The sequence below is a fragment of the Calonectris borealis genome, chromosome 15, assembly GCF_964195595.1.
Source record: "Calonectris borealis chromosome 15, bCalBor7.hap1.2, whole genome shotgun sequence".
Taxonomy (NCBI): Eukaryota; Metazoa; Chordata; class Aves; order Procellariiformes; family Procellariidae; genus Calonectris; species Calonectris borealis.
This window is the reverse complement of record NC_134326.1, coordinates 20,337,515-20,349,816: the sequence shown is the minus strand read 5'-3', so window position 1 is coordinate 20,349,816 and position 12,302 is coordinate 20,337,515. Positions and strand designations below refer to the sequence as shown.

The following is a 12,302-nucleotide window of genomic DNA, read 5'->3' as shown; positions in this document are numbered from 1 at the left end:
GTGTGCTTTTTTTTTTTTTCCTGGATTTCAAGCAAGAGAGCTAGAAAATTTGGAAAGGAAATGCAAAGTGAGAATAATAATTTATTTAACCATTCCAGATTTTTTGCACATCTTTAAGTAAGGTCTCAAAAACCCAGAGTCCACAACTGCAACGAAACACATGTGCTTCTACTCTCGCTACACACCGTCCTCCAAAGCGTTTCCTTACTGTCCCCTCTGCTCAGGCTCATCTTTCGCCTGTGTCCTGTAGCCCCAAAACACAAAATGTATTTAAAATAGCTTTTAAAACTCTTAGAGCATTTGATTTCCTGTCATTTTATAAAATGAGGTCTTATGGAGACTTCCTACATTAATTTTTTTTTTTTTAAAAACAACCTTAATTAAAAACTTACCCTATAAAAGAAAGCAGCTGTAAATGCTGAACCTGACCATCAGCAAACATGCCCACCTTTGTAATTTCCTAACTGCATTTTCTGCCTTTGCGTGATTACCTAAGGAAATGCAATCACACAGGCAGTTGCCCCTTAAACCCTCTGGTCAAATCCAACCAACTTTGACAAGAGACATGGAAGTCTCAAAGTTAAGACTTTCCTGCAAATTTGGTGAAAATGAGCAGCTGGGTAAAGGACCCAAACCGAGGGCTCAGCACCATCACCCGGAGCCCTTCGCAGCCACCCGCCGCCTGCCCAGCTGGGACCAGGCTCGAGATGAACCTGGGGGAAATTCAGATTTTTAAGCCAGGTCTGTCCCCTTTGCAGGATCACCCCTCCCGAGGTGTACTGACCTGAAATGCTGAGAAATCCCAGGAAATTCCCGAGATACAGGCCAGGACATCGAGGTCCTCAGCAACCCTTCCCTCCCTCGATGACCAACTTTTAGCAAGTCGCAACATTTCTGCAGCTTCTTTTCTGAGTTTGCAGAACAATAACTGGGAGAAGTTACCGGCACGGTCTGGAGGCATAAATTAACTTTCTATTCCGATTCCGAGTTTTGCTTGGGCAGACTGGAAGCAGAGTGCTTGCTCCACAGCTGGAAGAGAAAGTTTGTTTCAGTAGCACAAAGACATGAACGGACAAGCGTGCCTTCTTGATGCTTCGGTCGCCAAGCTTTGCTAGTTGCTCTTCTCTTCCCGGCAGACAGGGAAAAAGGTCCTGAATAAGCTCCCTGATGTGGCTGTGAGGTTTACGGAGGCTCAGCAGCACCCAGACACGTGGCAGGGCTCAAGACTTGCCATGGAGTGGTCCGAGCCCACCCGCTCTCCAAGACCTTGCTCACAGCCAGAGGTTTCCACCAAGCACACGCTCCCCGGTGAAAGTGAGCGCACCCAAGCAAGGGTCCTGGAGGTAAAAGACTCCGATTTTAACTCATCACTGCTTACCTGCTGTTCAACAGTGGCAATAACATGCAGCAATTGCAAGGCGTAAGGAGGAACGGATGCATTGGTGCAACCAGCACAGCTCTTCCAGACCAGGTGCTCTCCTCTACAGTTGAGTTGCGTTTGCATTTTTTCCCCTACTGTTGGTGTATTTTATATTTTATGCAAGATTCAGAACACCCACCCCCCAGGAGCCTGTCTCACGCTAAAAGCAAAGGGAACATGGAGCAGCACCAGCACCCAGCGCTGCGCAGTCCAGGACGCCAGGACCCGTGCGTGGTGGGCACCCACAGCAACATAACTAACAAAGGGCTTTCAGCTGGGACCCCAGGCTGGTTTCAGAGAATTGTACCTCCAAAGCCCATTTTCATGAAAATGTATCTTCAGATTAACAAACAGCACCAGCTCTTTCAAGTTTGGGGTTACAAACTAATTCCATAAGGCAGAAGTGTCATTAGCTTGTCAGCCTTACAAAGGCAGCCCATTGCTGATCGCTTTTAACCGAGCTAATCTCAGCCTGAAAGCTTCAGGAATCTAAATAACTCTTGTTTCACAGAAGTTTCATTTCATTCTCATGCTGAAAATAATATACATAAACCAAGCTCATGTCTACACATTTGCACGACTTTATAATAAAAGTTGTGTTTATATTCTTAACATCTGTTGACATACACAGACTTTGTAAACCTGGCAAAGATTTTAAAGCCACAGAATTTTCCATGCATCATGAACACTATCTGCGAGAAGCAATAAAAAAAGCAATGAATACATTAATCATACCAATATCATCTGTAAAACATAAATCTGAAATACCTTTCATGTCAGCTCAACTACTCTTTTTTCTCTTTTCTTTTCTTTTTTTTTTTTTACACACCTGATTTTACGCCATCTGTAAAAGGGCAGCAGGAAGATCACCGAGGAAATGATACTTCTCAGTGCTCTGACTTTTACTAAATACTCGCACTTTAAATAATGGAAACAGAATATTTATTACGTGAAATGAAAGAAGTTGTATCTACAAGTTCCATTTTTTTCATTGCAGGACTAAATTCTCCCAAAGTACAATGCAGGTATAGCTCCGCTTTTGTCATTTGTTCCCTAGGTCGTAATAAACACAGTATTTACTAATAGTTATTATAAACATAAGCATCAATAGGCATACATCCACAATTTTAATTTACTTTCAACTTATCGAAAGGCAAATATACTTGCTCGCTAATACCAGCTCTGAACACCCCCTCGGGATCTGCACGTTGAGCCCCTCCCTGGACTATGATAACAGGAATGGCTTCTGCCCCCCGCAACTGCAGATGGGGACACCGCAGCTGGTTCCTACAAATCAGCAGGTGAAATTCTGCCTTCAGATATTTGCATATAACCTTGGTCCAACCAGAGCTGCACAGAGGACCCACCCGCCCAGCTTGTTGTCCGGGCTGGGCGCAGAAAGTTCAGTTTTGAAGCCAATTCCCAGCCTCTGCTCTCGTTTCTGCCTTACCTGACATCCGTGAAAGGCAACCAAGAATGAAAGACTGTACCAATATCTCCCAAACAATTCAGTGGCATTTTTTTTTTTGAGTACCCTTTCTAAGATGACATGTACTAGAAGTATAAATGTATACTTCATCACTTACTAATAAGCATATTTGAATATACTCAACTTCCTATACTGGTACGTGCTTCATCAGTCTTCAAATTAGGAAGACATATGGATATCCACCTATGTTGTAAGATAAATCTGCACAGTCAAAAACACACAACTTTGCAAATTTTTGCCAGAGCAATGGGCTTTCTGGATATCTGCTGGTGCAGCACACTGTTTTGTCTCTTGACCTGTCTGTTGGCACACTGCCTAAGTCCATCTGATCAAATTGACTTATTTATTTACAGTGCACAAAACCACTTTTATTAACTTTGGGGGGAAAAAAAGTAATTTCTAGTTGTGCTGAACCAACAAAGACTTTGACCATGCCCCGGCAGAGATGCTGTTTCATGAATATTCAAAGCACAAAGGCTGCAAATCTCAACTCTTCCAAGGGTTACTTCTATCTCATCGGTGTCAAACGTGCTGGTCTCTCTGGGTTGCTCCAGCTCCGAGCTGCCTGCACATCTCACCAAGGTTTCATGTGAGTTCCCTCTCACGGGCTTCCCTCCTTCATTGCCCTCTGAATTATCTGATACAGTTCTATTTGTTCTGTATTAACTTTCACGTTTGAAGTGCAATCCAGGAAAAAAACGCACTCAGGGCTCCGGACGTGCTCCCTGGACCAGCACCGTCCTGCTCATGAGCTGGATTTTTCCACGGTTGTTTTCTCTTTTGCTTTTGCCCAGCTCAGAGGGGCTGGGAGCACCTCACCCACCTTCTCTCTACCGCCTGGGCTTTCCTTACCATGACAACTACTGGCTGAAACACCAAAAAAGAGCCAGCGTCACAAATTGTTTTTTATCCAGCTCACCGTGATTTCCTAAAAAATCTTGGTCTGGGTTTAAGCACAGCCATGTAAATGAACAGCTCACAGCTCAGCTCCTGGACCCTACACACACCAACAAACCCATGGCCTCCCAAAGCCTGGAGCTTGCTGCGTCCCTCCCGTAGCGAGGAAAAGAACCAGCTCAGTGAGAGCCATCGCCCGAACAAAACCCTGGGTTTCCTCTCCCACCCCAGAAAGCGCTCACCTCTCCTTCAGAAATAAAACGGAAGAGAAATGCATGCTCTTGGAACGTGACATTTTTCTACGCAATGTCATGATTCCTCAGAAGGCACTTTTTTTAGGGGAATGTAGCTGACCGCAGATCTCAAGATCAATTCAGTATTTCTAAAGCAAGTTTGTAACTGATGTCCTGCAACGTGTTCCTGTGAGTTTGAAACGTGGCTCAGGATCCTGACTCCAAATAAAAACCCAACGAGCTCCAACCAGCAGTCCGCCATGCCAAAGACACTGTGAGATCAGCCACGACGATTCATTCAAGAATATACCAGAACTTCGTCTTCCTGCTTAGAAGGTGAGAAGTATCATATTTTCCCCACCTTATTTGCCAAAACTTTCTGTTCTTACATTTACCCATTTTTCTCAAGTTTTTCCCTGACAAAAATGAACCCCACTGTCCATCAGGTGTATATTTCCAGCATTCATTTACGAGTGCTAGTAATGAAAAAAAAAAAAATTAGGATCAAATATTACTTTTCTAATCCCATAGTACTGACCCTGACCTTGACCCTAATATTATAATCAAGAAATTGTAATATTAGAACAGATCTACTTAACACTGTAAAACGGAATTAATTCACTCCACCTAATGAGATCAGAATCAGACAGCAATCCGTTGAGGCAAACCCAAGAGGGTATCCACAAAGGTACTCCCAAATTTCTGAATATAAGTATTTTCCCATCAGGATCGTATGGAAATTAAAGCAATTACATTTCTTTTATATTAAGAGTGGTATATAACAATAATTACCTGGTTAAAATTTTTGAAAGTGAACTCTTTGTAGATGGCATCTCTTTCGCCTAACTCAGACCAGCCTGAAGCTTTGAGATCAAGTAAAACTTGGTTCCTCTCCTCTGTCGTCAACCAGTGAGACTGCGAAGACTATTGAGGAAAAACAATACAAACATGACAGGAGTGAGGCTGAGGTTCTCTTTCGTACAACAATAAGAAAACCATGCCATGAAATTGTGGTTATGAATTGTAGAAAGGTAAAGAGGTGGAAAATTCACTGTGCAGTTTCTTACTGTTTATAATTTCACAGACCAGCATAACTTAAAGCAGCCAAGAAACACCATTTTTGTTTGGTCAATTAAGTTCAGCTAAATGCTTTTGTACAAAACTAGTGAAGAGTGACAGGCTCCTTCACGGGAATGAACGTGGTCACCAGCATACCTGTAGCCATCCCTTTTCATCTGAATTACCCAGATGCTGTAACAATTGAATTAATTTTCAAACATTCCATTCTGCCATATAAATAAAAGATTCTTTACATTGTACGCTAAATCTACAATTACAAGTCTAAAAGGGATATCAGGTTAATATCTGTAATTTAAAAGACAGAAGCAAAATAGGAGACTATTCTACATAACTCGTATGTTGCTATTCCTAAGAAAGCAGGAATAAATTTAAAGATAGCAAGCAACAAAGAGTTTTTTAACTAACAATGAAAAGAAAAAAAAATTGACAATACAGACACAATTATGAGACATTACAAGTTACGGGTATAAGCGCTAGATTCTGCAAAGCACGTATATTTAAATATGTCTTCTTTTAAGCAAAAGGAGTCCTTCTGAAGCCACTGGGAGCACAGACGTAACAGATTACACCCTCTGCTTAAATATCTGAATCAGTGCCTGAACTGTGCGTGAGGTCGGAGCCAGACCCGGAGACAGAGGAAAGTTCTATGGCGCGTTTGGAAGAGGTTTGACATTCTTCCTAAAAGCAGAGACTAAGGGCACGAGTGATTACTTAGACGATATATTCTAACAGATGGGTCTCAAACTCATATTATAAACACAATGCTTTAATGGAAAGAACTTTTCTCCCCAGAAAAGCAAAATTCAGATTGCTTTAGTCTTTATATTAGCAGCTAGCACAGCTTTGTGAGAACTTCAGAAAGGGGCTGAGCAATTTTGCTCCAGAGCTTCACTAAGACATCAGAGGTCTGCGAGTACCCACCGCCAGCTCAGGATATTTTTTGCCTTTGATTTGAGAGTCAGCGCTGGCAGCTCTGCTACAGAGACCGGCAGGAGCCCCTGTGCCACCAGATGGGGCTGCGAGCCCGAGCAGAGCAGGAATTAACGCAATTAATGCGACCTCAGCAAGGCTTCAAGATGCAGGACAGCCAAGGAGCAATGTTTTCACCAATAATAAGGGACAAAAAACCCCAAACAGCGTAAATCAATCTAACAGCATCACTGCCACCGCTTGTGTTCAGTTGGATACATCCAGTCCAAGAGATGGGTTTTACAGGTCCCAAAATGAATTTAGGCTCTTTACGCTTCAAATACAACTTTGGACTTGCAAAAATACAAGTATCGGATTTGTTGTTGCTATAACTGCAGTTGCAGGCATGAATTTCTTACTCTCTTCTTTTTCCAAGCATATACAAAAATTGCCAAAGCTAACGGCTCTCTTGAAATGTATTATTTTATCTGGCGAGAGATGAAATTAGTAGGTTAATTTACAAATAATCATGGGGGTGGGTTTTTTTGAGATAGCAAAGTCCAGGACCGTGACCAGGAGGCAGCACAAAGTTCATTCCCCCGGCTGGCAGCAGAGACGTTCTCTGTTAGTTTTAGGGACACTGCAGTTACCTTCCTGAGGCCTCACCTAGACACACAGGCGTTGACGAGACAATGCCGTGACTTGAAAGTAGATCATGCTGTTTTTAATAGAAATACAGAGACCGAGTTTGACACAGACCCTGCATTTTGCTCAAGCATAGGCTGCAAAGGCCACGTCCCAAGTTAGCCCCTCCAACACATCGCAACTATATTCACAAGTGTAGCAGAAAGCAGCAGGAACTTGCTTGTAAAAGGAAAAAGAGAAGGTGGGAGATGCCATTCGCACTTCCGCAGTCATGCACCCACAGCACCGCGCCACGGGGCACAGCGCAGCCCCCCCAGAAAGGCAGAGCCGTGCAGCGAGGCCAGCCCACGTGCAAACATTGACTTGGCACACAAGAAAACAGCACCTGACCCGCGACAGACCGACGACGTGCTATCGAACAGCGGGTTTAACCTACTGATCGATAACGTTCATTTGGAAGAAGCTCAGGGGAAGAGAGTCATTAATTACATTAAAAAATTAGTACAAAATATTTCATGCTTGAGGGGTGAAAAACCTGCGCATGCAATCAGTTATCAGCTTCTCGTAACAACAAAAATAATCAGCCACGCGGCGGGACGGCCGTGGGAAGCGGGGCGGGAGGGACGGGTGGCTGCGCCCCGAGCACGCGGGTCCGTGGCCGGCTCCGTGGGCGGCCCCTCCCTGCCCAGCGCCCGGCCCGGCCCGGCCCGCTCCCCCCGGCCCGGAGGGCCCGGCCCCGCTGCCCTCCCGCCGCGCCCCTCACCATGGCAGCGCGGCTCCCGCCGGCGGCTCCCCGGGCCGCCGCGCCCGCCGCCCGCCGCGCTCCCAGCAGCGCCAGCCGCAGGCAGGCCCCGCCGCCTGGCATGGCTCCGGCCCGGCCTGCCCCGGCCCCGCCTCCGCCGCTCGGGCTGCGGGGCGAAATGGCGGGAGGGAGCTGCCCCGCCGCAGCAGCCCTCTGGGTAGCGCCGGTAGAGGAGCCGGCGGCCAGAACGGCACCGACCCCCGAGGAAGCGGGAGGGCCGAACCGCCGCCTGCGCAAACCCGGCCCGCCTCAGGCCCGGGGCCCGGCGCTCCTCCGGCCGCGGGCGGCTTCTGTTTACATTCGAGCAAGCAGGTTTCAGCTCCAGCTCCGCGGGGCAGCACCGACACAGGCACTTCCCAGAGCAGAGGCACTGTTCTTAAAGACATGGCTGTTCCTTTAGCGGTATGGAGGTAATGACTGGGGAGAATCCAGCCCGGGGCCTCTCAGACTAACCGGATGGCTCCGATTTATTGCTCAAAATCTTGACTCTTCAGTAATAAAATACTTCCTAGCTTTATCTTCAGTAATACCAAGGTTTTATCGGTGCAGTTTGCTTTTAATACACTGAAACACAGGGCCTCAGCTTTCCAAAGAGGAAAAATACGGCCACCAGAAAAATACCTGAAGAATTATGTTGCAGGGATATGAGCTCTTTGGCAAACAATAAATCTTACAACTTCGTTTCTTCTGAGCTTAATTTGCACTCTAAAGCTTCCTGTCAGGGTACTATGGCAAGCCTCCACCGAGTATAAAATGCTATGCAATCAAATAATCAAAAAACATACAACATTCCAGTCCATACCTTATTCAAAGTCTTCCATATTAATTACAACTAAAACCCATATCAATTCTTTATGCAGCCTCAGCTGCGGACCAGCTTTGCAACCAGCAAACGTGTAAGTAGAAATTTAAATAAATCTCAAGACTCGTCTTGCTAATTTAGGCAGGTGATCTGTACTTCAGAAGTTGCATGCTTTAATCCTGTAAGAAAGCAACTTAAAAGGTTACACTAAAAACCTGATTTATTTAAAAAAGAGTAAGGACAATGCATGCAATTTAATTCTATAGGAATGTGGTAAATAAGTTGCGTATGCACACACACACAATGAGGTGAGCTTTGAAAGTTACTCTAAGTCTTATGAAGAACTGCCACCAGGTCAAAACTCGTAGAGCACTCGTAGAACAAGAAAAGCAGCACCTAACCCCCGCACCGAAGGTGGGAAATGGTCACCCTGCCAAGAGCTGTGTAACGCGCTTTTGAGTTGTTAGTGCTGGTATACAATGGAATAACTCATTCCAAGTACACCGTTTTTTAAAACATCTTTTTCTTCATAGTTCATTTTACTGACAATCAAACCAATTTAGTAACATCACCATTCACCAGTGTTTTCCTTTAAAATGTTGTATTTCGGGAATACACGAGCCAAAACCCGAGTGTGATCTGTGTGGGCTAACACATCCTAATTCTATAGCGTTTACCACATCGTCCACATAGAAGCTTTAGTTCATACGTCTGTAGGATCTGTAAAAGAAGATCCTCAGATGCTACCAGAGCAGAAGCAACTCTGCTCCTGTGCCAAGCAGTGCCACACGTACAGGCCAATTGCTGTAAAAATCTTACTTGATCTACAAAGCTCAGGGACCTCTTCACAAGAGCAAAGTAGAACTGTATCACTTATCTACATCAAAGTTCATGAAAAATAAGCCTATCAGAGCAGCTTAATAAATACTTTTTTAGTTCATGTTTTTTTCATATTTGTTTACTTACCACATTAATCGCCACGAATTTGCTTTTCACAGATTCAGTAGTTGATAAATAAAGCAGATTTTTAGTCAATATTATAAATTACAACCAACAAATTCAACAGTTCATTCTTATGTATTTCTAGTCCGTACAAATTCCTGCTTTACCAATAAGCGGGAAATTCTCTCCCTATTTCAGCATCTCAGATTATTCCTGATGTTCGTGCTCCTGTCCCGGTATCAGCCACCGAATGCTCTCCGTTCGAACGGTAGCGTACATGACAAAGCTCGCCAGAAAGAGCAAAGAAAACAGAAGCAGCCAATCTATGCCTTTTGTCAGAACGCTGGGCAGGGGGCCTTCCCAGTCTTCCTCAGTCACAGCCACATCGCTTTTAGCTTCTATACCTGAAAAAGCAAGCACTTGATCAACACCAGTAATAATCATTAAATACAGAGAAGGTGGTTGTATTTGGAGCTTTGTTCCTCTTCTCAGACTAAGGCGTATGTACCGTTAGACTTAAAATTTTGGTGAGACAGTCCTTGTATTTTAACGTATATCTAGCATATAGTTTACTTATGTAAAAACGAAAGGCTATCGATGTGTATGTATATTTTCATAATAGGAGAAGGCTCGTTCTGTCCTTCCACAGAACGGCCTTGTTTAAGTTTGTGGTGTTTTTGTTTGTGGAGGTTTTGAGTATTTCTGCTCTATTAGCAAATATAACAATTTCTGGCCTCTAACGAAGACCCTCGTAGGCCTATACGTGTTTTTTGGTTTGGTTTGGTTTTACAGAAGCACAGAAGGACCAGAGAGCTGGCTGGCGCTGAGCTCACAACGTGGACAGCCAGATCACGGAAACTGGAATCCTTTTGTCTCCTCCAGCACAAGAACCGAAACCATCTTATCCCCCAGCTGCTGTCAGCCTTACGTGACTCTGGCAATGATCCCAAGGTTCATCTGCCTTTATTCCCAAATTAAATATTTGGGCAGAAAGACGTGCTCGATCCTTCTAGCGCCTGCTCTAGCAAAACCCCACTGTTTCCCCCTACTCTGTGTCAGCAGCCAAGTAAGTTGAGTCTCTGCTTTCAGCACGCCCTGAAATCCAGCGCACTACAGCACTGACTACATAGACCTCTGCTGGGTTCTCTCAAGGTCTTTGTGAAATTCATTTTAAAGAATAAATAACAGGGAGAGGAAAGGCCAGTTTGGAGCTAAAAGCCAGCCTGTTCTTCCTACTGACACATCAGGGCTGATTTACATACCTGTTTGATTAAAAATGAAGTCTTTCAGTGTTTCCAGCGTTCTGTCTGTATGATTAAATCTAGCCATAGGTTTGGCACCTTGGAAAAGGAGGATATTGGGTACAGCCACAGTTCCAAATCTAGTTGATAAACTGGTGGACATAAAGCAAATACAAAGCATGAAGGAAAAGAAATCCACTGGAGGAAGAAACAAAGATAGTCACGATACAGGAAGTGTCAGTTTTACTAAATTGAACTGTCACTTTATAAGAAAAAAAAAAATCGCTCCTGTTTTTAAAACACACAACTTGCTAATGGAAATAAACTGATGGCAGAGCACAGGAAGTGTAAATTACCTGCTGTGCTGAGATGCATCCAGCGCCAGGAAGCGAAGAGTTGGAAACGCTCGAGGTAAAGAATTAAAATGAGGTGCCAGACTGGCAGAAAAGCGGCACCAAGGCGTAAAGAACAAGACTAACGTACAGTCACTGCTGTTTGGGTTTAAGAACTCCATCAGGTCCTTCGAGAAAGCAGAGGAAAAACAAACATGGACACTTATGTATTTAACAGAGTTAAATTCTACATACGAATGCATCATTCAGCAATCGATTAGATAGTTGACAATATTTATCACGTAGCTGCACATTTGTTTAACCTTTTTAAAACAGATGGAGAAGTGTATTTAACCTTTTTTAAAGGTTGTTTTAAAATTTTATTACTTAAAAAACCCCATATACATAACCATTACAAGTAATAAGTTAGAAATAGGCACTGGTACTGGCAGTAAGTACCATTAACAATTTCAGGGAGAGACACTAATCCCTGCAGCACAAAAACTGACAGTTTACTGCAGGCACACAGATGAGAGACTCAGGCACATGGACTGAGCTGCATCTCCATTTTTTTCTGCTCAGAATGACACGAAAAGCCTCCCTGCTCAGAGTTTTCCTCTTTTCAATAGCACAGAGGATGTTAGGCAAGGAAATTCACTGAGTCGGAGACTGGAAGAAGCACGCACATGGTGCTGACGGGGCATCTTTCACCACCCTCACGCCTTCCAACTAACACCAAGCAGCGGCCCGGGTGATCCGCTTACCTGAGACACGTTGAGGATGTGCAGCGTGAAGCGGTCGATGCCAGTGATGTTTCTTTCCTCGCAGTTCACTTTGGGAGCTTTGGCGCTGTCGGTGCTATTCGACTCCTCGGCGGGCGCGGGCAACACCGTCTCCAGCACGGCCTGCTCCCGGCCCTGACTGCCCGCAGGGCCGAGGGGAGCCGCCGGGCTGCTCCCCGCGCTGCACGCGTCGCCCCCGGCCGCCGCATCGCAAGCCCCCTCGGCGACAGCAGACGCCTGGCCGTCCCTCGCCTCCCCCGGCACCACCGAGAGCACCACGGCCTGCTGCGCGGGGAGCCCGCTGCCCAGCATCGCGTCCGCCATCTCCGCGGTCCGGTACCGCACCGGCTCGCCGCCGCCCTGCGCGGAGCCGCCGCCGGGGTTGCGGGTCAGCCCGCCGGCGCTCTGCTCCGTCACCGCCCCTGCGCCGGGAGGGAGATATCAGCTCCGCGCTGCCGCCGAGCCCCGTCCTCCCCGAGCACCGCCCGCCCCGGGGAGGCCCCGCACACGCCGCCCTGCCCCTAGAGCCCGCCCCGGCTGCCACCGCCGAAGCCCACCGGTCTCACCTGCAGGGAGGGCCCTACCGAGCCAGGCCAGCGCCAGCAGCAGCCGCCACATCCTCGGCGCGGCCGCGGCTCCGGCCCCGGCCCCGGCCCCGACCGCCTCCGCAGCGCTGCGTCTCCCCGGACAACGGCCGCTTCCGCTGGAGCCGTGACCCACTTCCGCTT

At 46.2% G+C, this 12,302-nt stretch overlaps 2 protein-coding genes across 6 annotated transcripts in view; both read right to left on the bottom strand.

Moving 5' to 3' along the window:
• The window catches only part of PCBD2 (pterin-4 alpha-carbinolamine dehydratase 2), a 26,524-nt gene extending 17,205 nt beyond the window's left edge, over positions 1–9,319 (bottom strand). For 2 of the 5 annotated variants that reach the window (XM_075164611.1, XM_075164608.1), the window contains exons 1-2: positions 7,437–8,662; positions 4,832–4,963 (exon numbers count right to left, since the gene is read on the bottom strand). In XM_075164611.1, coding sequence (XP_075020712.1) covers positions 4,832–4,963; positions 7,437–7,538 — 234 coding nt within the window. In that variant the 5' untranslated portion in view covers positions 7,539–8,662. Of the gene's footprint in view, positions 1–784; positions 973–4,831; positions 4,964–7,436; positions 8,663–9,243 lie in introns of those variants that run through there. The other 3 variants (XM_075164609.1, XM_075164614.1, XM_075164612.1) reach the window with 3 other exon arrangements.
• Positions 8,862–12,276, bottom strand: TXNDC15 (thioredoxin domain containing 15). The gene is made up of 5 exons (XM_075164606.1): positions 12,141–12,276; positions 11,557–11,996; positions 10,817–10,980; positions 10,482–10,612; positions 8,862–9,623 (listed from the first exon to the last, which is right to left on the bottom strand). The coding sequence occupies exons 1-5, from the start codon at positions 12,190–12,192 to the stop codon at positions 9,427–9,429; spliced, it is 984 nt and encodes a 327-aa protein (XP_075020707.1). The 5' UTR covers positions 12,193–12,276; the 3' UTR covers positions 8,862–9,426.
• Positions 12,277–12,302: the final 26 nt, after the last annotated feature.